The 20,129-nt window shown below is 49.5% G+C and overlaps 7 protein-coding genes and 1 non-coding gene across 8 annotated transcripts; 4 read left to right on the top strand and 4 right to left on the bottom strand.

Moving 5' to 3' along the window:
- Positions 1-604: 604 nt before the first annotated feature.
- Positions 605-4,090, bottom strand: Pdw03_1519 (Ribosome control protein 1; the record flags this gene model as incomplete). Its single annotated transcript, XM_014679512.1, has 5 exons — positions 605-1,405; positions 1,457-1,932; positions 1,988-2,255; positions 2,312-3,706; positions 3,770-4,090. 5 exons carry the CDS (start codon positions 4,088-4,090, stop codon positions 605-607), a joined length of 3,261 nt encoding a protein of 1,086 aa, XP_014534998.1.
- Positions 4,091-4,383: 293 nt separating this feature from the next.
- Pdw03_1518 (Hsc70 cochaperone (SGT), putative) lies at positions 4,384-5,541 on the top strand (the record flags this gene model as incomplete). The annotated part of the gene is made up of 3 exons (XM_014679513.1): positions 4,384-4,386; positions 4,436-5,430; positions 5,484-5,541. The coding sequence occupies 3 exons, from the start codon at positions 4,384-4,386 to the stop codon at positions 5,539-5,541; spliced, it is 1,056 nt and encodes a 351-aa protein (XP_014534999.1).
- A 1,673-nt stretch (positions 5,542-7,214) lies between these two features.
- Positions 7,215-8,788, bottom strand: Pdw03_1517 (Mitochondrial inner membrane translocase subunit TIM44, putative; the record flags this gene model as incomplete). Its single annotated transcript, XM_014679514.2, has 2 exons — positions 7,215-7,890; positions 7,950-8,788. The coding sequence occupies 2 exons, from the start codon at positions 8,786-8,788 to the stop codon at positions 7,215-7,217; spliced, it is 1,515 nt and encodes a 504-aa protein (XP_014535000.2).
- Positions 8,789-9,128: 340 nt separating this feature from the next.
- On the top strand, positions 9,129-9,833 carry Pdw03_1516 (Ribosomal protein S11; the record flags this gene model as incomplete). Its single annotated transcript, XM_066099929.1, has 1 exon — positions 9,129-9,833. One exon carries the CDS (start codon positions 9,129-9,131, stop codon positions 9,831-9,833), a length of 705 nt encoding a protein of 234 aa, XP_065957656.1.
- A 637-nt stretch (positions 9,834-10,470) lies between these two features.
- Pdw03_1515 (Phox-like) lies at positions 10,471-14,528 on the top strand (the record flags this gene model as incomplete). Its single annotated transcript, XM_066099928.1, has 3 exons — positions 10,471-10,548; positions 10,619-10,868; positions 10,933-14,528. 3 exons carry the CDS (start codon positions 10,471-10,473, stop codon positions 14,526-14,528), a joined length of 3,924 nt encoding a protein of 1,307 aa, XP_065957655.1.
- Positions 14,529-15,063: 535 nt separating this feature from the next.
- Positions 15,064-15,813, top strand: Pdw03_1514 (Ribonuclease H-like domain; the record flags this gene model as incomplete). Its single annotated transcript, XM_014679516.1, has 1 exon — positions 15,064-15,813. The coding sequence occupies one exon, from the start codon at positions 15,064-15,066 to the stop codon at positions 15,811-15,813; it is 750 nt and encodes a 249-aa protein (XP_014535002.1).
- Positions 15,814-16,466: 653 nt separating this feature from the next.
- On the bottom strand, positions 16,467-17,498 carry Pdw03_1513 (uncharacterized protein; the record flags this gene model as incomplete). The annotated part of the gene is made up of 1 exon (XM_014679517.1): positions 16,467-17,498. The coding sequence occupies one exon, from the start codon at positions 17,496-17,498 to the stop codon at positions 16,467-16,469; it is 1,032 nt and encodes a 343-aa protein (XP_014535003.1).
- Positions 17,499-20,030: 2,532 nt separating this feature from the next.
- Positions 20,031-20,123, bottom strand: Pdw03_tRNA157. The gene has a single exon. It is a non-coding gene; the product is annotated as a tRNA-Pro (tRNA).
- Positions 20,124-20,129: the final 6 nt, after the last annotated feature.

Raw genomic sequence — 20,129 nt, 5'->3', positions numbered from 1 at the left:
TTCCACAGTCAATGCCAATGGAAACCCCGGAAGACCCACTGCATAACCTTGTCCCGCCGGACTTCAATGGAGTGTTGAGAGGCTAACTATGTGACATACCTACGAGCGCCTCCTGTGGTGAAGAGACAGAGGACAATGCGGTCGCCGATTCCCAACCGCCAGCGAACGGGGCTATAGATCATGAGTTCGACTGCATCGAGCCTGAAGTGTACTTTGGCTGTGAAGGAAGCACGAGCATTGATGTTGACTGCGTTTTCATCAATCTTGCGACGAACAAGTCATACATTCAATGTATCAACCAAGTTGCATATTTTGTTCCATACGGATCAGGAACTGCCTACAGGGATGACACTAACGTTTGCGGAGAAGGAATAGGGGAGGGGGGTTGGTTGCGAGCGTTTGGAATGAGATGCAGTGAATCGAGGATCGGGCATCAGAAAATTGCGACTTCTGAATTTGCAGCACGCCTGATGAGCATTACAAATCTGGATGGCCCTTGGTCTGAAGACCATTTTGCGCCTTGTCGTCCAATACTTCCAAACGTAGCAGAAATCACTTTGTTATTATCATCTGACGGTTTTTGCAATCAACTAAATCCGCTTAATTATCTATCTAGCTCACTCACTGGGTATGAAGTTTCATCTGAGGCATCACCATCTTGCCGGCTTGGAAGAGACGAAAGCGAGGTTTTGGAGGAAAGAGACGCCCATGATGGCGACCTGATTGGGAGGTTCAAGCCAAGCCCTTGGACACCCGCGGAACCGAATCGGGGGGTCGAGCCAGGGAACGCGCCTTTCGCAGAAGACTGGGAGTTGGACCGCAGACCAACTCGAGAAATTGCGCGCCGAAGCATCTCGCCTGAAGCGTCCAGGGCAATAAGGAAGCGGGCAAGCTCAGCACACAGCTCCCAGTCTCCTTTCTGGGAGGCTAGAGCAATCAAACGAACGACGTATTCTTCAATACGGCCATTATGACCTTTCTCTTCGTCCTCAAAAGCTTGCAGCACAAGGAGATATCCAACTGCAGTTTTGAGAGAGTCAAGTTTCAAGGCCTGCTCAAATAGGTCCTTGGGTGGAGGTAGGTAGGTGAACAGTGTGCGCCATGATCGAAGTTCGGTTTTGCGTGTGCATTGGACAACAATCTCAAGGTAGTCCCTAGGTGGAAGCGAGGCTTGGAGGAAGGCAATGACAGTCGGGAGTAGTGGTTCTGCCCGTGCTTGTGGATCCTCACTTTTATTCGCTCGGCTCTCATTGTCGACTTCGTCGTCCAGTACGTGGTGAAGTAGGATTTCCAATCCATGAGCGAAGTAAGACAAATGAGAGAAGTGACGGCATAGAGCAAGAGCCGCAGGTGTTCCAACATTGGCCAGGCCATATTGAAGGAAATATGGTAAGAAAAGGTGTGTCTGAGGCGCACCTATCAGTACAAAATTTTACCGATCAAGAAATTGACTTACCCGGATGGCGAATTTCAGAACAGTGAATGTCACATCACGTCGTTGCACCATTTCCGATTCAACGCCGAGCACAATGCCTTTGTTCAATAAAACGGACAGAGGATAAAAGTCCAAGGGGATATTTAGTGGTGCCGGCATCATCTCTTCTCGCAAAACATCTTGAACATCATTCCAAGCTAGCAAGTTTTGGCCACGGAACATCCAAAGAGAATCCTGGAGCGAGAGACTGCTGTGAGGTGGCTCTAGTGCCACATTAACCGAAGGACTGGAGGGTAGAGATTCGTCAACCTGCGAGTAGAAGTTGAAGGACATCTGGTCGCGCATTAAGATGTAATACTCGACATCATGGGATACGATACGCATGTCATATCTGAGATCGCCCGCATCCGAGACCGTGGGCTGCAGTAATACCAAATTGCCATCCACAAGAAGAATCACGGATGCGACCTTCACATCTTGAGAGGGATCACCGTTTCCTACTGTTGTGTCAGTGATGTGCTCAGATAACTGGATAAAGAAAGGCTAACTCACGCATCTGCTCTTCGGGCAATACCCAGCTAATCGATCGGACGCGGGAGGGTGCTCGGACAATTCCATTGAATGCGATTTGTCCAACAGGGACAAGAGTGATCTGAGGTTGTGTCGAATTAATGATATAGTGGTACAGAATGTTATCGTATGTATAAACCAAAAGAGAATCTTCCCCAGAGGGTCCAACGAATACAACTGGTGATGGGAGGTATTCGATGAACATAATCGAATTGTTACCGAGAGAAGCCTCGCGCGAATAAAGACGAATCTTTCAATCCGTATCAGTCAAGCATAGAAACAACGCAGACGGGAGAGATCTCGTACCTCATATGACCCGTCACTCTCTACCGCTGCGATCAGTATGTGACCGTACCAGCACATGCCGCCTCGCACGGCAAAAGAGTTTTCGGCTTTTGAATCCTCAAATACCTTCCATCGGCCACTGTTGACACTGTAATGTGCAAGGCCACGCCGACCTGCAATTGCAACATACCGTCCATCCTGGGACACGACGCAAGATCGAATCGGCCACTGTGAATGAAGATACGCCGGAGGATACTGGGCATGATGCCACAATGAATCCTTTCCTGAGATTGTCATGAGATCTGGAAGATCGTGACCGCGGTAGAGGATAAACTCAGTACCGGTTTGCAGTAGGCCTCTAGCCAAGTTTGCAGCCGAAAAACAACCAGTCAAAGCACTCCGAGCCGTCTCCAGAACCCACAAGCGACGATCTTTTAGTCCAGACAGAATGATGTCGGAACCGCCACCAATCCAACACCCGTCTGACACCCCAGTTAGCCAATCCTCGGAATTAGCCGTCGCCAACGCGGTGTCCACAGAAAAGCTGTTTCCTCCAGGCTTCCCAAAGACACTCCATGTTGTCCAGCCATTTTCGAAGCCAGCAAAAAGACAATATCCATCTGGGGAATAGCTCATGAAAGTCAAAGCCCCGGTTGTTGTGGGCGATGCTGGTAGATGGAGCTTTTGGGAAAGCGAAATGTTGCCCATGTAATCTTTTGCAGTGTAAACCAATACATCACCATTTGAACAACTCACAGTCAACAGAGAGAAGCGTGCATTTACGGTCACCTTCACAGCCATTTCGCTATTATCCTTTGGATTATGAAAGCAATGTCCGTGGAAAAGTTTCTTGGCCGCTTCAGAATCCTGTTGCAACCCTGAATCTCGTTGCACGGCATATGCCCGGCCACTGCTGGTAATCCAGATAAGAAGATTCATCGCGCGGTCATAAACCATATCCACGATAGAGACCTTCTTCGATATCCCTAGGATCCGACTCAATAGCTCCGATGTGGTCTGTGCTTCCCCCGCCTCGGGTGTCCACCTGATGCATTGTATAGCCGGGGGTTTCACAGTAGCGACGACAAGTTCTTGATCTAGCGCCAGCGCCTTGGCAATTCCCGACTCGATCTTGATGGCCATTCGGAAGCGGATGGTGATGTCTCCAACCACATTGGCCTCTTCGACTGCTGAAAAGCGGGCCAATTGTTGACGACGAGGGTGTGTAGAGTGATCAAAACGTTGCTGGTAGACTTGACTTGTTGAATCCGACATCACCGAGTATGTGAGTAGGTACCCATTGAGAGTCTGTACAACGAGGATCGTTGAATCTGGGTGTATAAGGAGTGAAACATTCGAACCGTATGTTTTTAACGAAGACTGAGATCGAGATATCGCTGTTACTACTGCTGTAGGCTGCCAGAATTGTCAGTCACCAACTCAGACGTTCCGGTGGACTTAACATGACTGTTGACATACCCGAGTCTGCCAAAGAGCGATTGATGACTCTGACATTGTGGCAAACATCTGACCGGATCGAGAAACACAAATATCTTTAATAGTTTCATCCCCCCATTCTGATTCGCCAGTGTCCGGGGACGAGATGGTTTGCGACTCATGGAGTTGGGTGTCTGTGGACTCATGTTGACCGTCGTCCACTCCTTCCGCATTCCTGTCAAATATGTTGCGGCCATTGGTTGGATTATTATTCAGGACTTCGCGATCCTCGTCAGAAGAGGTATAGGCAATATCGGGTCCATTGACCGCGTAGACCCTGGGAACTCCATGAGGCCAGTACATGGCTCAGGTCAGGTTCAGGGATTAAGATGGACAATGAAGCTCACATGGAGTCATCTCCAAGGAACCTATTCTCTGTCAGCAACGCAGACAAGAACCTCCAACGCACAAATTCAAATGTCCAAAAAAATAAAGTCCAAACAACTTGGATGGAAACAGACCGGGGAAACGATAAGCTACGATCACGTGAAATAGCTCTTCCCCCGCATTGCCTCACCTAGTTTTTTTCTACCATCTCGGTCACTCCAGAACGCTGTTTATCTTTCGTTCGCATTATTAATTGAAATTTTGCTATAATGGTAAGATCGCCACCTGTTGCGAACGATTCATGGTACTTATTCATGGCAGGCTCCCACAGAAAGCAACAAGCGCTTGGCCCTGGCCATCATTGATTTCCTAGGCTCCAGCCTGAAAGATGGCACCCTCACTGCCGACGATGCCGAGTCAATTGAAATCGCCCAGTCATGTATCGCGGATACCTTCAAAGTTGACCCTACCAATGAGGCCGCTCTGAAGGATGCCGTGGGTGGTCAATCATTGGCCGGAATTTACAGCGTCTACGAGAAGCTGCGCAACAAGTCGACCCCGCAATCGACCGCAGGAGCTCAGACTTCCCAAGAGGAAAAGCCAAAGGCGGGTGTCCCCACACCGGAATCTGATAAGCTAAAGTCCGAGGGCAATGCTCTTATGGCCAAGAAGGATTACGCCGCTGCCATTGAACAATACACCAAGGCTCTCGAGATTGCCCCGGCCAACCCCATCTATCTCTCCAACCGTGCCGCCGCGTTTTCCGCTTCAGGCCAGCATGAGAAGGCCGCGACTGATGCAGAGGTTGCCGTTGCTGCCGATCCCAAGTACTCTAAGGCGTGGAGCCGTTTGGGTCTCGCTCGCTTCGATATGGGGGATTACCATGCCGCTAAGGAGGCATACGAGAAGGGTATTGAGGCTGAAGGCAACGGTGGCAGTGATGCCATGAAGCGTGGATTGGAGACATCGACACGAAAGCTTGAGGAGACTGCCCGGACCACTGAGCCTCCCTCTGAGGAACTGGACACAGCTCCTGGTGCCTCACGTGGTGGTGGCGGTGGCATGCCTGACCTGTCCTCCCTCGCCAGCATGTTTGGTGGTGGTGGTGCCGGTGGTGGTGGTGGTATGCCTGACCTGAGCTCCCTGATGAGCAACCCCATGTTCTCCAGCATGGCACAGAATCTCATGAGCAACCCTGATATGCTCAGCAACCTCATGAGCAACCCCCGCCTGCGCCAGATGGCCGAAAATTTTGGCCAGGGTGGCGGCATGCCTGACATGTCCAGCCTGATGAGCGATCCCAGCCTCGCTGATATGTAAGTCGATGAAATATCAGGGCCTCAGAAATCACATTACTGACAACTCACAGGGCTCGTAACATGATGGGCGGTGGTGGCGCTGGTGCTGGTGCTGGAGGCCGGAAGTAAATTTTTGGTTCGATGGTTCATCCCATGAAATTGAAAGACGCAATCTGATATACCTTGTCGCAAATTCACTTTTCAAAGCGTTTCTTAGAAAGAAATACTTCCCTTCCTCTTGGACATGTCCACGGGTAGATAACTATACATCTTGATCGCCATCTTTACCTCGGTGGAATGTAGAAAGCATATCCTAGAGATTACTTAGTTGTTTTTGATGCAAGCATCGGCATCCGTCTCGTAGCTCTGGGTGTCTGCGTTCCCGTCCTTGTGGTTTCCATGCGCATATTCTCTCAGTCTATCCCGTCACTGGTCGCCATGACGTTTCAACGTTTGCATGATGCCTTTGAAGGTCGACTTTGCGTTAAGGTGTTTAACACCTGTTTTTTTGGGCTACCTGGCTAATACCTGACCTCGTTTGGAGCCGGTAGAGGACTAGTTCGTTCAATATACTACAGTTTTTCTTCATTCACCTCTCGATTGCCCGGATATTTATAAATAGCTATACCGACCCCATAATCCTACAGATCTCATCGCACTCACTACACATGCGAATCCCGGCCACAATGTATCAATTTTTCAATCTATCATCGAGGCCGGGAAAGATTTCTTCTGTTCCTAGCGGGGTTTATCAAATCCTTTCCCCAAAATCCAAGACGTGGGACGCTAAAATAAATTTCTGCGTTCTTGTAGTGTTCGATTCTTCTACTGAACAAGGTTGTCTAAACCTGCTAGTAGCCATTTTTACATTCTTTGTTTTAGCCCTTTCCGCTGCTTTATCTCAAAATTAGCCAGAGGAATACCTCCTGGCGAACAGTTACTTTCTCGAATCCGGTGACGCGCTTGGATCTTATCTTTGTTCGAGTTGCTACTTTCACTACGGAAACTATAGCCAGCTAACATGCAAAGCGTTTGGTGGGCTTCACTGCGCTTAAAGATACCGTCAACGGTGGATTGTCAATGAACATTGCTGTCTGTAGCAAAGACTTCGGCCTCCAGAAGAGTGACAAAATTCTGAGCGGAGGTGCCCCTGAAATATTTTTATCTCAGGTGGTTTAGTCCAAGTCATCTTGGACGTTTGCCCACATTTTAGATATTCTTTAGAAAACCACAATGCGTATCGAAAAGTTGTCAAGACCAAAAAATTGTTTATATTTACACGATTTTCAAGGATCCTCACATGCTGGTGGCCAATGAAGGCCCAGACAGAAACCAAAACCAACAACCCAATGCATTCATACACGGTGGCGAGGGGAGAGTGGAAACAAAATGCACAAAGACGCCAGTAGAACACCTCAAGGCCCAGAGAATTGCCATCAGATAAAATCCAAAGTGCCCTAGTCTATGGGAAGGAACATTCAGATTTGAGTGGACTGAGTTGTGAATCCTCAAGAGTAAGACTTGAGGCAAGATGTCAGACCAAATGAAGCAAGCATTAAGACATGAAGAAAACGAAATCCAATTGACCAGAGAAGGTCCAAATTGGCAGTCACTGGAACAGGCATAACCGTAACAGGCGCCAGGATCCACCTGGCTTAATATCAAACAGTTGTATTGTACAATTGGAAGGGGTGGAGTGGAAGTGAAGATGCAGGAGGGGATGGGATCCACGAGGGAATGTGCCGACAATAAGGTAGAGGAAAATGTGGCTTTGTAGAACGGAGAGACACGAGATTTCGATTTTAGATGTAGTCACGGGCGGCCTTCTGCAGCTCAATCAATCTCCAGCCGCGAGTTTCTGGGTTGTTGACTTCATCGGGAATACGAGTCAATCCGATAGCGTAGGTGACCAGCTGCACTTTGTCATCCGTACCAGCGGCTAGCTCACCGGTCTTGATCTTACGGTAGACGTGAATCTCCTGTGTCCGACAAGTGACAACAAACACCGGGATGTCACCGGGGTCCAAGATACGGGCGTGAGAAATATCTACACCACGAATATCCAAAATGCGACCATCCGACTTAAGTCCGGCTGTGGTGTATTGCTTAGCGAGAGCAGCGTAGACGTGGAACTGAGCGTCGGAAAGCCAGAGCTTGAGTGTCTCAATATCTCCCTTGACATAAGCGTCTAAGACTTCTGGCAACATGTAATCACGCATTTCGCGCAGGAAAGGTTCCATTTGGAAATTGGGGTCGATCTCCCGGAACTTCTTGATGACCATGGCGGTCTCGTTCTCGGCGAAGAAGCCAGCGACGCGATCGGAGATGCTGCGTGCTGTGCTGATCAGGGGGTTCTCGGACTCGTTGTAGTTCTCCTTGATGGCGAAGAGCTTCTGCATCACGGGGTTGGAGTCCTTGAAGTCTTTCCAGGAGTCTTTCCAAGCGGAATCTTTGTGGAGAGTGATGTTGGTACCGGCGCTTAGAGATAGGTCAGTCGGGGATGCCAGAACCGAGGCCTTGTAATCATGGAAACTTACTTAGGATCTTCAACTCGCTCCTCAACGCGAAGGGACTTTCCGGCCTTAAGCTCCTGCTCCTCTCGACGCTGCCGCTGCTTGCGACGTTCCTCCTTCTCGACCCAACCACCGTAGCGTGAGCTGCTGCCATCATCAATGGCATCCTTCACACTCTTGTATGCTTCGGTTTCCCGAACGGGTCTCGTGGCCTTCTCAAGGCTCTCTCCGGTTGCATTTACACCCTTTCGGACGCCCTTCACAACGCTGGTGTTCCATGTCCAAGCAGCTCCCTTTCCGATGACTTCACCGGTGGCCTTGAAGGCCGTGGAGGTTTTGGAAGTCGTGGCGTTTGACGCAGCCTCGTAAGCAGCGCGCGCACGTCTGACACTCTCATTCTCAGTGAACTGGTGAGCTGAGGATGCCAGCGCTTTGGTTGATTCCTCCCATTCCTTGGAGGCCTTGAACTCGGTCTGCAGAGTCTCCCGGAATACCTGCCAAGGAGACTTGTCTCCGTGGGGTGGTGGGGGAGCTTTCTCTTCCTCCTTCTCTTTTTTCTCCTTCTTAGACTCCTCGTCCTCGTCCTGCTTTCCTTCATGCTGGTTTTGCTGTTTCTGCTGCTGCTGTTGACAAAGGGAAGATGCGGCGTAGAAAGAGCGCTTCAACGGGAGAGCGGCGAACGGTGAGACAAGTTGAGAAACGGGGTGGGAAGTAGATTGAAGAATAACTCGGTGGCTCTTAGCGGAGTGCGTAAATGGTTGAGCTGAGACAGTCAAACATGATCCGGCGCGAGACAACCGCTGAGATGATGCTCTGAGAGACGGTGTCTGTGACCGCAAGGAAGCGGCTCGTGCGGCATACATCTTGGCCGGAATCATGCTCTGGAGCGTTGAGAGGATAGGAGAACAAAAGAAATTAATTATGAGGGTAGAGGAAAGATGGAATCCAGCCCAGCCTGGACGCGATATGTAGAGGTGATGGGGAGAGGCAAAGATCTCGGGGAAGGGAAAAAGTGCAGATGCCAAGACTTCGAAAAACTTCCAGCTTTCCCTTCGGTCCGGCAACGGCTTTGCATCACACGCGCTTTGTGGTTCATCTCGGTACTTTGCGTTGTGATTTGTGTTCAATTGATCACTTGCCTATAACATACTGCTGTTTCCCTCATTTGAAATTCCTCCTTTGTCGCTGAAAATCCTGGTCACCATGATGAGCTCCTTTTCGATGAGCAAGTTGGCCAAGGCATTGCCCTCAGTTTGCCGCCAATCTCAGCCTCGAATCTCCTCTTTGAGCATCACACGTCCCTTCTCTCACCAAAGCACGACTTCTGCGCGTAATGACAGTAGCGACATTGAGAAACAGATGTTGACTAGAGAACCCGAGTCATCTTCCGGTTCCTCGTCGCCGCTTTCTGCAATCACACAAATGATGCAGGGCAAGATATCAGGCGCACTGCCCTCGCGCGGTAGTTCTGACTACTCCAGAATGGCTGAAAGCCTTGAAGCCGACATGATCAAGAATCCCTACGCAGACCGAGCTCCTCCCCACCACCTGCACGTCTACTGCCACAAGCACAATACAATCCTCACCTTGACACGACCAAATGGTAGCCCTATTCTGTCCATCGGATGCGGTCAGATAGGCTTCCGCAAAGCTGGACGCTCCGGCTTTGACCCAGCATACCAACTATCCGCTCATGTTATGAATCAGATTCAGGAAAAGGGCTTCCTGATGGAGATCGAGCGGTTGGAGGTCGTATACCGAGGGTTTGGAAAGGGCCGTGATGCTTTTACAAAGGTCCTGTTGGGCCACGAAGGACGACACCTCCGGGGGCTTGTTGCGCGAGTGACCGACTCCACACGTCTAAAGTTCGGTGGTACTCGCAGCAGACACGTGCGTAGATTGGGTTGATCTCCCTCCATAGAAGAGACCTTGTTTTTGTTTTGGGCTGGCTGCTTGTGTCGGGCACAGTTGTACTGGATTGGACTATATGGAGAGATCCCGGCAGTCTCTTTTTGTGTTCTTATCTACATGGCACGCCTGTCGCCATCTATTCTCTGTATATTAGAAACATCATGACAGGACTACACAAACTTCATCAGCGAGACCTCTGTAACTAGGCTTAATCATGATGCTTTAGGTCCCGGAGTGACAATCTAGAAAATAAGGGAATCTCCGAAGCTGTTCAAGAGGAAGTCCAGGTCGCAGTGCATTGAATGGAATATTTCCCCAATGCGGTATAGCGCCAATCAACTTGTCGATCACTTTCTCGATTCACCCGCAACACATGTGCTTCAGCTTCAACTCTTACCTCTATGGCTTCTTAATTTCTGCAATCTAGCTTTGTTATTTTGTTCCAACTTCTTTGCAGCTTTACCAAATAAACCCAAAGACCTGCTCTGGTTTTGCGCTGCGCTGCGGCCTGTTGGATGCAAACTGCCCTTCCCCGCGAAATCTTACAGCTCACATATCCCCTGCTGTGGAGCTTTGAGACGGACGGCTTGATGATTGCTGGAGTCCTTCGACTGGGCCGTCCAAAACCGTTTGGATGCACCCTCTAAACCCTTTCCTCCGTGCCTTCTTCCGAAGCACTGTCCCGGGCCAGTGTCTACCGGTCGAGAATCATGTAGGTGGAGGCTGTGAATCTGTCATCGGATCATCCGGAGTGGCTAATTGATATTGCGTGTACGCATCAGGTCTTGCTCGTTCCAACGACTGAGTCTCTCATCGGTTCACGCGACCGGGAGTCCAACCTCCTATATTCCGACCTTGTCGCGTCAGAGGAGTTCCTAGGGAGCCATGTGCTCCGCATCCCCACTTATACCGGGCCCGCGAATCCCAAAGAGGAGATCAATGTGCGAGAAAACCGAGGTAAAGCAAAGCAGGTGACCACATTCAATGGGAGGACAGTGATCATCAAGGACAACTCAGTGTACAGCAACAAAGGTGAGAGCACTTGTTGATGAATGCGCTCGCCCAAATATTTTGCTCACAGAGTCATTTCTATTAGGGTTCAAGTCACTCACACAAGCGCAACTACTTTCCGATGTGCTATATTACAGCCCGTCCAATGAATCGCGCCCATGGCTGATTTACTACATCTCTCGCCCGTTGATCGGAACGTACGACCCTGCGAAGATCATACCAGCCGCAGTCCCTGGAACTAATATCGGGATCGTTGGACAAACTACGCCGGACAAGAAATTTGGAAACGGAGATTCAATTGGGACGCCACCAAAACAAGAGATCAAATCTTTTGGGGAACTGCTAGCAAATTACCCAATGATTGCCAGACAGATGCATCCGGGTCTGGAAAGACTATTCAAAGAGTTTGGAAAGGAACTTGGTAAACCACTGCCGCCTCCACCCTCACGATCGCCATCTGCATCTGGCAGTGAACGCGTCCACAAGTTGTCCCGAACCGAGTCTTGGACAGACGAAAGCTCTTCCATTCGCAGCTGGTCGTCACGTAGCAGAGGCCGACTGCCATTCAACTCGGAGGAATACTTTGAGGACGACGAAGACCTCATGCGTCGAAGCTTGGAAACTGCGGTGACTGCTGCCATTGATCTTTTCCGTCTCGTTGACAAGCAGCAATTATCGTTGCTTGGTGCGACTACTGACCTGACCGGTCCCCTGGTTGAGCGGCTAATAGAACGTTATGTTGCTGAGCAAGTTCACGAGCCACTGCTTTTCCCTCGCCTTTGTTCATTCCGCCAACCAGAGGACTCAGAGCTGGATTCCCGCATTCGACAGATGGAGAGCATTGATGTGTCCCAAGTTGGAATTACCGTCGAAGGTGGACGTGAAGGGAAGCGAGAATTGACTCGCCGACTTGGGCGAGCCGTGGAAGAATTTCGGAACATCAATGACGCTCGATGTCCCCACGATATGCTGAATACCCTCCTTAGAACAGTGAAGGTCATCTCCTTCCCTGGAAGTTATGATCAGATGGACGGTCCGGCATCTGAGAAGGGAACTCCCTCTGTCACGATCAACGCTGATGTCTTGGTGTCGTTGTTGCTTGTAGTTGTCGTTCGTTCTCAAATACGGCATCTCCAAGCCCGATTGTTGTACATGCAGCACTTTATTTACATCGATGACGTTGACAATGGTGAGATGGGATATGCCTTAAGTACATTCGAGGCTGTTTTGATGTATCTCGTGACCGACTCCGCTGGATTACGGCGTGCCAGCGTTCGGAACAGACGTTTGTGGCAAGCAACAAAGTCTGGCAGAGTATCGGACATGAAATCTATACTAGAACCGAACGAGGACCACGAATCAATCGATGACACGAATCCACCGGAACTGGAGCGGAAGTCTGTATTTTTTCAAACAGATGATGTTGATGAGCCGGATGATCTCCCTCTTGAGCACTCTTATGCGAGTCAGATGAATGGCGACTCATACCGGGATGAAGCTATTGTCGATGCACCACCGTTATCCCATGTGTTCCCATTCCAAACTTGGGATGATTTTTCGATTAATCAAGAATCTCACCCTCACCGTCCAATCAAGAAGGTTTCAATGGACGTTCGCAGCCTATCGGAATCATCAGCAGTCTCGTTCATTTCCCGGACAGCAACCCTCGGATCCATGGCGAGTGGAATCGAGGGTGACAATTCGATTGAGACCTTGACAAAAACCCAAGACCCTGCTGGCCATTCCATACCGATGATGGCAGTGGAGGCCCGTCAGGCCGAGGCTTTGAGGTACCTGTTGACGCTAGAGGAATACTACCCCCTGGAAGAAATCATCGAAGACACCAACGCCGATGGGACCACACTACTAAACGCTGCGGTGCAGCTTGCACACACTGATATAGTCAAGGTCCTCTTGGACTTCCTATTTGAAAAGACAGATGCAAGCGTAGTTGCGTCCTACTTGACCAAATCCGACGTTCACGGTCGCACTGTTGGTCATTATCTTTTCAGCACACCCTCGCTGCTCGAGAGACTTGGTGGCATTATCCCATGGCGACAACGAGACAAACATGGCCAAACGCCGCTCTTTGCCCTTTGTCGATCGTATGATCACCCAGAATACAAATCAATGGTCCAAGCCGGTTTGGCCGCCGCACAATGGGCACAAGGCGACAATAAACCACTTCAGCTCGATGATCATATCGATGCGAAGGGGAATACACTGTTGCACATTGTCGGTGACCCTGAGATTACCCGGCGTATATTGCAGAGCAGCGATTGCGATCCTAACGCGACCAATGACAAGAGATTTACGCCATTGATGATGGCCAGCAAGTACGGGCGAGTTGATCAAGTTCGCATTCTCTTCTTAGATCCAAGAGTCGACGTTTATGTTAAAGAAGCCCGTGGTTTGACAGCCGTGGAATTGGCCAAGGATGATGAGGTGCGAAATCGAATCGATGATTTGATCTTGTTGTCACATCCATCGTCGGCTTGTGGAGATCCTTCCGGACGTGTCACAACGGTTGTGCGGTCGTACTTCGTCGAGGACGCAACTGTGCGCTTCATTCTCAAATCCGGCGCGCCATTCCCTCCCACTGAGTCTGTTGCGTCATCGCGGCCCGGTTCGACTACCTACACGGTTACGACGTGTCGCCGCAATTTCTCCGACTTTGAGAATCTGGCCAAGTGGCTTGCAGTGGAACATCCAGGATCTTACATGCCGTCTCTCTCGGATTTCCGGAATCCGTTTCAAATTCACTCGAAGCCATCCCGGTCTGTGCTCCACGATCTCCAGGAAAGACTAGATCGGTTCCTGAAGACACTTCTCGCCCATCCAACCTTTTCAACTCACGAAATGTTGTGGGAGTTTTTCCTCGTTCCAGAACTTCAGCCTGAGATGGTGGCCGACCGATCGTATCGCAAGGCTGCCGTGCTCACAGAGACTATCGCAGACGAATTTGTGCCGGTCTCACTGGAGGGCATGCGTGATACTGAGCAGTTCATCACCCACGCCCAGGAAATGGTGCGCGGTGTACACGTGAACACACGTTCCCTGATTCGCCGAGGGCACGCATTGCAGAATGCAGCATCTGATATGGCTGATGCCGTGATGTTATGCTCATCTGTCCTTGCTACACTGCGAGCGCCCACCAATGCACTTCCGATCTCACACATCGAGGCCTTTTCCCGTTACGCCACCTACCTATCGACCTCTAGGTCTGACTCCTCTCCTCTCCTCCAGTATTTGGCAGCTCTTTCCTCGATAGACAACACAACGGCTGCAATTCTCATCTCTTTGTCCCGTCCGCTTGCCCTCATGTCCTCCCTCTCTTCAACAAACCGCCACATCTCTCGCTCTCGTTCCTCACTCCTCTCCTCCTCCCTTCCCCGCAAATTCAACATCAACCTGCCTGGCTTCGAAGAGTCTCGCCAAAAGTCCGTCCGTGACCTGGAACAGAAGATTCGCGATGGCGAATCCGAGTCCACTCGGTTGGCGAAGGAGGTTTCGTGGAACAAGGATGTCGTGGTCGGCGAACTCGCTGGCTGGACTTCGTGGCGAGAACGGGTTGGCCGTGACGCCATCCGCGCGTTTGTCAAGGATACTCTTGTGCGCGAAAAGGAGCGAGGGAAACGCCTTGAACGGTGCCTGCGCAGTGTGCGCGATCTGAATGCATGAAGATGAAGATCATTTTTCCGGATAGATCTGACGGACTTTTATTCATCTTTCTTTTTGTATCACCTCCCATTTCCTACTTTACTCCCTGTACATCTCATGGCGGACATGTGTTCGGGAACTTTGGTTCTGTATGTGTTGCTTTTTTAATCTTTGTCGGTTATATGTGTGAAGCGTCTCTAGGACTGGAATAGCGAGGCGGCGCATGGAGGTGGGACTTCCCCCCCCCCCCTTTTTTTTTAAAGCTCAGACAACATTCAATGAAAAATTTAATGATCGTTGCTTTTGATATCTTGTCCTGGATGCCTGAGGTTGACCTCAGAAGAGGACAAACGTGGAAGGAGCCATACAAGAGTGCTGCCCTGCTCCGTTTTGTCATCTCTTCGTCGTCCAACGCTTGCATCCTTGTCGATTGATGTTGAAGTAAGCCTTTGGTTCGTATGTTACCTGTTGCTTGCCTGATACAACGAACCCCGACTAAAGGATGATGTACCCCAGGTCCTCCGAAGTTACAATTACATGTGTCTACCGAATCACCATGGCCAACCATCAAGTAAATCCCGCATATTACTTCCCAGGCCACGGCCCTCCTCGCTTATATACGGAGTTCAGAGTCGGTAGTGGCCGGGTGTTCCCCACAGAGTTCACTCCTCCATGTCCAGATGATACTCCACAGTCCTTGTTCCCCCATTGCCCTAAAGTCACAGTAACGGACCGAGTCCATCGATTCATCCGCCTCAACCACGACAACCGCTCCGTCGAGGACGAATTTCTCATCTATACCGGCGCCACGTGTTTCGATAGCGGCAGAATGAACGCCAGAGCGGGTTGTTCCTTTGTTTATAACAATTCCACATCTGGTTTCGCACGCTTTCCCCTCGAGTACAAAGGGCCCACTGGTCAACAGCACACCATGACAATTGACCGGGCACACATTCGCGCCGCCATTGCAGCTCTGCGATATCGAGACTGGGCTGCAGATGACTTTAGTCGTCTGATCATTGCAACAGACTCGGAGTATCTGGTGGAGGGTATCACAATCTCGATGAGGGAATGGCTACATTGGAACTGGATGACGCACGCCGGGGAACCGATCAGGAATCGGGATCTTTGGGAGTGTCTTCTGGGGGAGGTGGAAATCTGGGAGGAGAGTGGGATGAGTGTCCAATTCTGGCAGATTCCCAGAGAGTCGAACATAAAGGCAGACCGTCATGCTAGACACGCTGCGTTTATGGAAAGACATCGCGAGTTTACGGATCTTGATGGTATCGGCACTAGTTCTATCTAGAGGCTGGTTCTCCATTCCTCTGCCAGAAATCAATACGTGCTGAAAGAAAAAAGAAAGAAGCGAGGGGGATCAGCAAATGAAAGATCAAGGCTCTATCCGCACCGGAAGACACAAATGAAATGAATGCAACCAATCCATGAGCCCTGTCTCTTGAGTGACCGTTCTATATATATATCTAAGTGGATTCATTCATGCTAAGCTATGGGCTATTAAAGATTTATTCTTAGTTTCATTCTTCAACTCCATACGATACCTATCGAGCCAGGCATTCCATCACTAAAGACTGTTTACATAGATCAATCACGCTACAAGATGTCCATGGAGAACTGACAGTATTTGCTACATTGTAAACCTAGTACTTCCTACCTTCCGGGTTGGTTGGCATGCAACTAAACACGTAGCACTAATCAAAAAAGGGCATTCGAAAGAACTAGACACTACACATAACGGATAAGAGGTGTCCTCAAAAAGAAAAAACCAGTTCCACAACATTGACTTCCAGGAATATCAACGGTGAGGGAAAGGCAAAGACAAGGAAGAGTCTCCTAGTCGAAGGTGCAACTTGAATCCATTTGGATTCTTCATAAACTTTGAACCAACCAGCAAAAACAAATGAAAGATCAAGCCAATTCCCCAATGTCTGTCATCAACGGTCAGGGCTGACCGAAAGGAAAGGGCGTTGGGGGAACAGCGGTCCATTGAGGTTGATCATCTCCAGCCGAAACGTCCACCAGTACAGGCGATACAGGAGACATGGAACTTGTTGATCTAATAGTGTCAATGTTTCTCGAGTAAGCCATTCTCGGAGCTTCCGCCTCATCGAACACGCGGGGCACAGATTGCAAGGCACCTGCACTGGAAGGACGACTTGATGCACCGGAAACATTCGAACGACGTCCATATACCTGCAATGCACGTGAGGCCGATAGGCCAGTCGGGCTTTGAGGGCGGTACGACCTGTTTGATGATTGACTAAGGAGCGAAAATGTCTCAGCCCCGGCAGATGTCGTCGTCCACACCTGGGAGGATCCGGCCGTTGGGATAACGGATGACGAGATCGATGCTCTCGGTGTCATGATGGACGAGTGCTGTCCCGAAATACTTCTCTGGGTCTGTTCCGATGGCATGCTACCAGAGGTTGTGGTCCAAATCTGGGATGATCGCGATGTTGGGATGGCAGACGATGAGATGGATGCTCTAGGCGTCGTGCTTGATGAACGCCGTCTTGAGCTGCTCCACTGAGTCTGATCAGACCGCATGTCATCAGGATCTGTTTCTTGAGTCGAGATCTGTGTCAAGGTGTGGGCATCTGCAGATAAAGACCCCGAAGTGCCGTGTTTTGCCATATACGGCTGAGGTGGAAACTTGCAGTGGTCAGCATCATCCGCGTCGTCAATGACGATGGTGATGGATGGAGACCCGCTTCTGCTGAACATGATTGAACCCCGCTCAGGCTGGATATCCTTCATGAGGAAGTCATCTAGGGTCCTACTTGTATCCTCGGCCAAGGACACTGCGGACTGGTCAAATTGGTCGTTTTCATGACTCTCCGGGCGACGAGACCGTCGGGCACGCAGTCTTCGTCGAACGTACCACACCAGCAAGTATGTCAGTGCACCGAGTGTGAGAATTCCGAGGATGGCGGCTGTGGCAATAGCGAGCTTCCCATAGTCCCAGTTTTTCATGATGCAAGGGTCGGAAGTGAATGGATGGTCTGCTGTCTGAAGCTGGTGAGTTATAGAGAGTAATTGTGTGTTGGTCATATAACTTTGGCGTCAGTGCAGTTCGGAACTAAAGCAAGTGCGATTTAGGGTTTCTGGCAACTGCTAAGGCATCTGCGCTGTAAGTACACATCTATCGGAGCGAAGCGAAATCGAGCACGAAACCCATCAAAAAATGCATTCTTTCTATTCGTAAAGTGGCCAAATCTATCGTGTTCATCGGTAGTATAATTGGTTGAAGATCAACTAACGCGGAGTGTCTAGGAAGGGAGCGGCTACAGGCCATGGAAATGAAAAGACATCATTCCTACTGTGAAGGTGCTCTATAAAGTTGAGAACCTACAAGACTGGAGGCATCCAACTACAGTTTGTCCGTAATAAGACAACCATTTTCCAATGTTGATCCAAACAGCGTCGGGCAATGTCTTTTCTGCCTCGGGACCCAAGCTGTCTTTTTGGACTTTCCCGTCAGTATCTTCCTGTGTTTAAGCTATCGACTGATACATTGCTAGACCTCTATATTGTATGCAAGATGTAGAAATGTGGAGACAGCAGAAAAATGACAAGTGTGAGGAGAGGAGAGAAGAGTAGGGCTAAGCTACACTATAGATCTCTATTTGAGGACCGTTGTCCTAGAATTCAGGAAATTGTAGCTCATGAAACTCGAGAAACCCAGGAGAGTTCAATTGCAAGTGTGTCACTACGTTCCTCACCAAACACGTACTCTTTCTGACTGGAAAAGTCGTCTTCTCGACCCAGACATCATGCAATGAGAATGTCTTCGAGACAAAGCCTTCCATTCCCATCACAGCATCCTATGCTCCGAATTAAGTACCACGAACAACCTATTTTCTCCGGATGTTCAGCTCACGTTGTGACACGGGACATCTTTCTAAATGGGGACATATCTCGATTCCATTCGTGCTGTCGGAGGACTACCCAAGTCCCGCATTCAGATTCCAGGCCATGGCGGAAGAATTCGTCCTCTACTTCAACTTCCACCACAGGGCGATAGACGGTATTGGGGCAGCTGGTGTTATGGAGGTACTTGCAGTGTGTTGTTGGAATTTGCGGGTCCAAACATTCTACAAGCCAGTCCTCCGAAAGAACGACAAATTCGACTACAGAAATTCAATGCTACCTCTAGGCTGATTATCATATGTCCCTTTCAAAGGAAGAACCTCCTACCTCCTTGTGACCCCGCACCAAGTTCGATGCACTATCTTCCCGCATCTCGAAAGTTCGATCTCGATGCAGACAAGATAGCAAAACTCGATGCTGAAGATGCAATCATCCCAAAGAGTCAGTACAGTCCACTTGCTAGCAAAAACTCCAGCTATCCCATTCCCCCTCTGGTGGTTTGGCTCTGCACAATCCAAGTCTCTCAGGCCGAGACGCTGCACGCTTGAAACTGATGAGGGGCAACGCGGAAATGAGTAAGTGAACGGGTTCAAATGGAAAGAAGATGGCCTATTTAACTTATAACCAGTACGATACTTATTCTTTCAGAAAGGCGGACAGTGTAATAAGAGCGGGGGATGGTTACTGGCCTGCCCAAGAAGGTGAGAGAGCCTGTGCAGGCTTGAGTGTACAAGAGGAAATCGCTGATCTACGAATAAACCTCTCCATTTGCTTAACTTGCCATAGGTGACTTAAAAAAAAGAGAGTATCAACCATTCCAAGCTAGATCTGTATCTCAATTTTGAAAAACGTGGAAAATTCATCAGTGCGTAGCCAACGCTTGCAATGCAACGCCGCCGAAGGTAAATCCAATCATGCAAAGCATTGTTCTAGGTTAAGCTAATTTTCTTCTGAATCTTGCATCAAGCCTACTAGTCATCAATATCTTTAATGTCTTCAATCTTGGAGTACATTTGGTCGTCATTGTGACAGCAGGTTAGATTCTGCCGGGGTCCTTCATAGTGCTTCCGTGCTTGTACTCGTGTTGCAATTGTCTATCAAGCCCTTTGTGATCACACGAAGTCCACGGTTACTATAAGATGTGTCTAGCCTACAGATTTTCAAGACAGCCAAAAAAAAAAACGTAATAAAACATCGCATTGAGCAACTATGGGGCACCCGGTCCAAATTAATTCGTTTTATCCCAAAGCGTTGGTAATCTAATAAATAAACTGTGCAAGATCTAATGCCTAGCATTATACAACACCAGCTATGACATCGTGTAGGGCGTTCTGACAAATAATTATAAAAAGAATTCTGCCTCCTTTGTACTTTTCATGACGGGGCATCATATAAAATGTACTTGATTTGAGGAATGAACTCATGTTGGGTGCTTGGCACGATTACAACATAGATAGCTAGGTTTTCAGGGGACTTTAATGCCCACGCACATGATCCTAGGGTATTCACGGGTATATATGCCCTGGTAGGCAAAGTCCCCATGGACCCAAGCGCTAGCCGCCAAATGGAACAGTCCGGCCTTGGACCCAGATGTCGTTGCCGTCGTGCAGACCAGTGAAAAAAAAAAAAGAAACTGGCCCGAGCCCGGGATTGAACCGGGGACCTCGCGCATTAAAGATGCTCAGGGTTGAACCCTAAGCGCGAATCATACCACTAGACCACCCGGGCAGTTGT

Source organism: Penicillium digitatum, chromosome 5 (genome assembly GCF_016767815.1).
Source record: "Penicillium digitatum chromosome 5, complete sequence".
Lineage (NCBI taxonomy): Eukaryota > Fungi > Ascomycota > Eurotiomycetes > Eurotiales > Aspergillaceae > Penicillium > Penicillium digitatum.
Note: the sequence above shows the minus strand (reverse complement) of the source record. Positions and strands in the feature narration are given on the sequence as shown.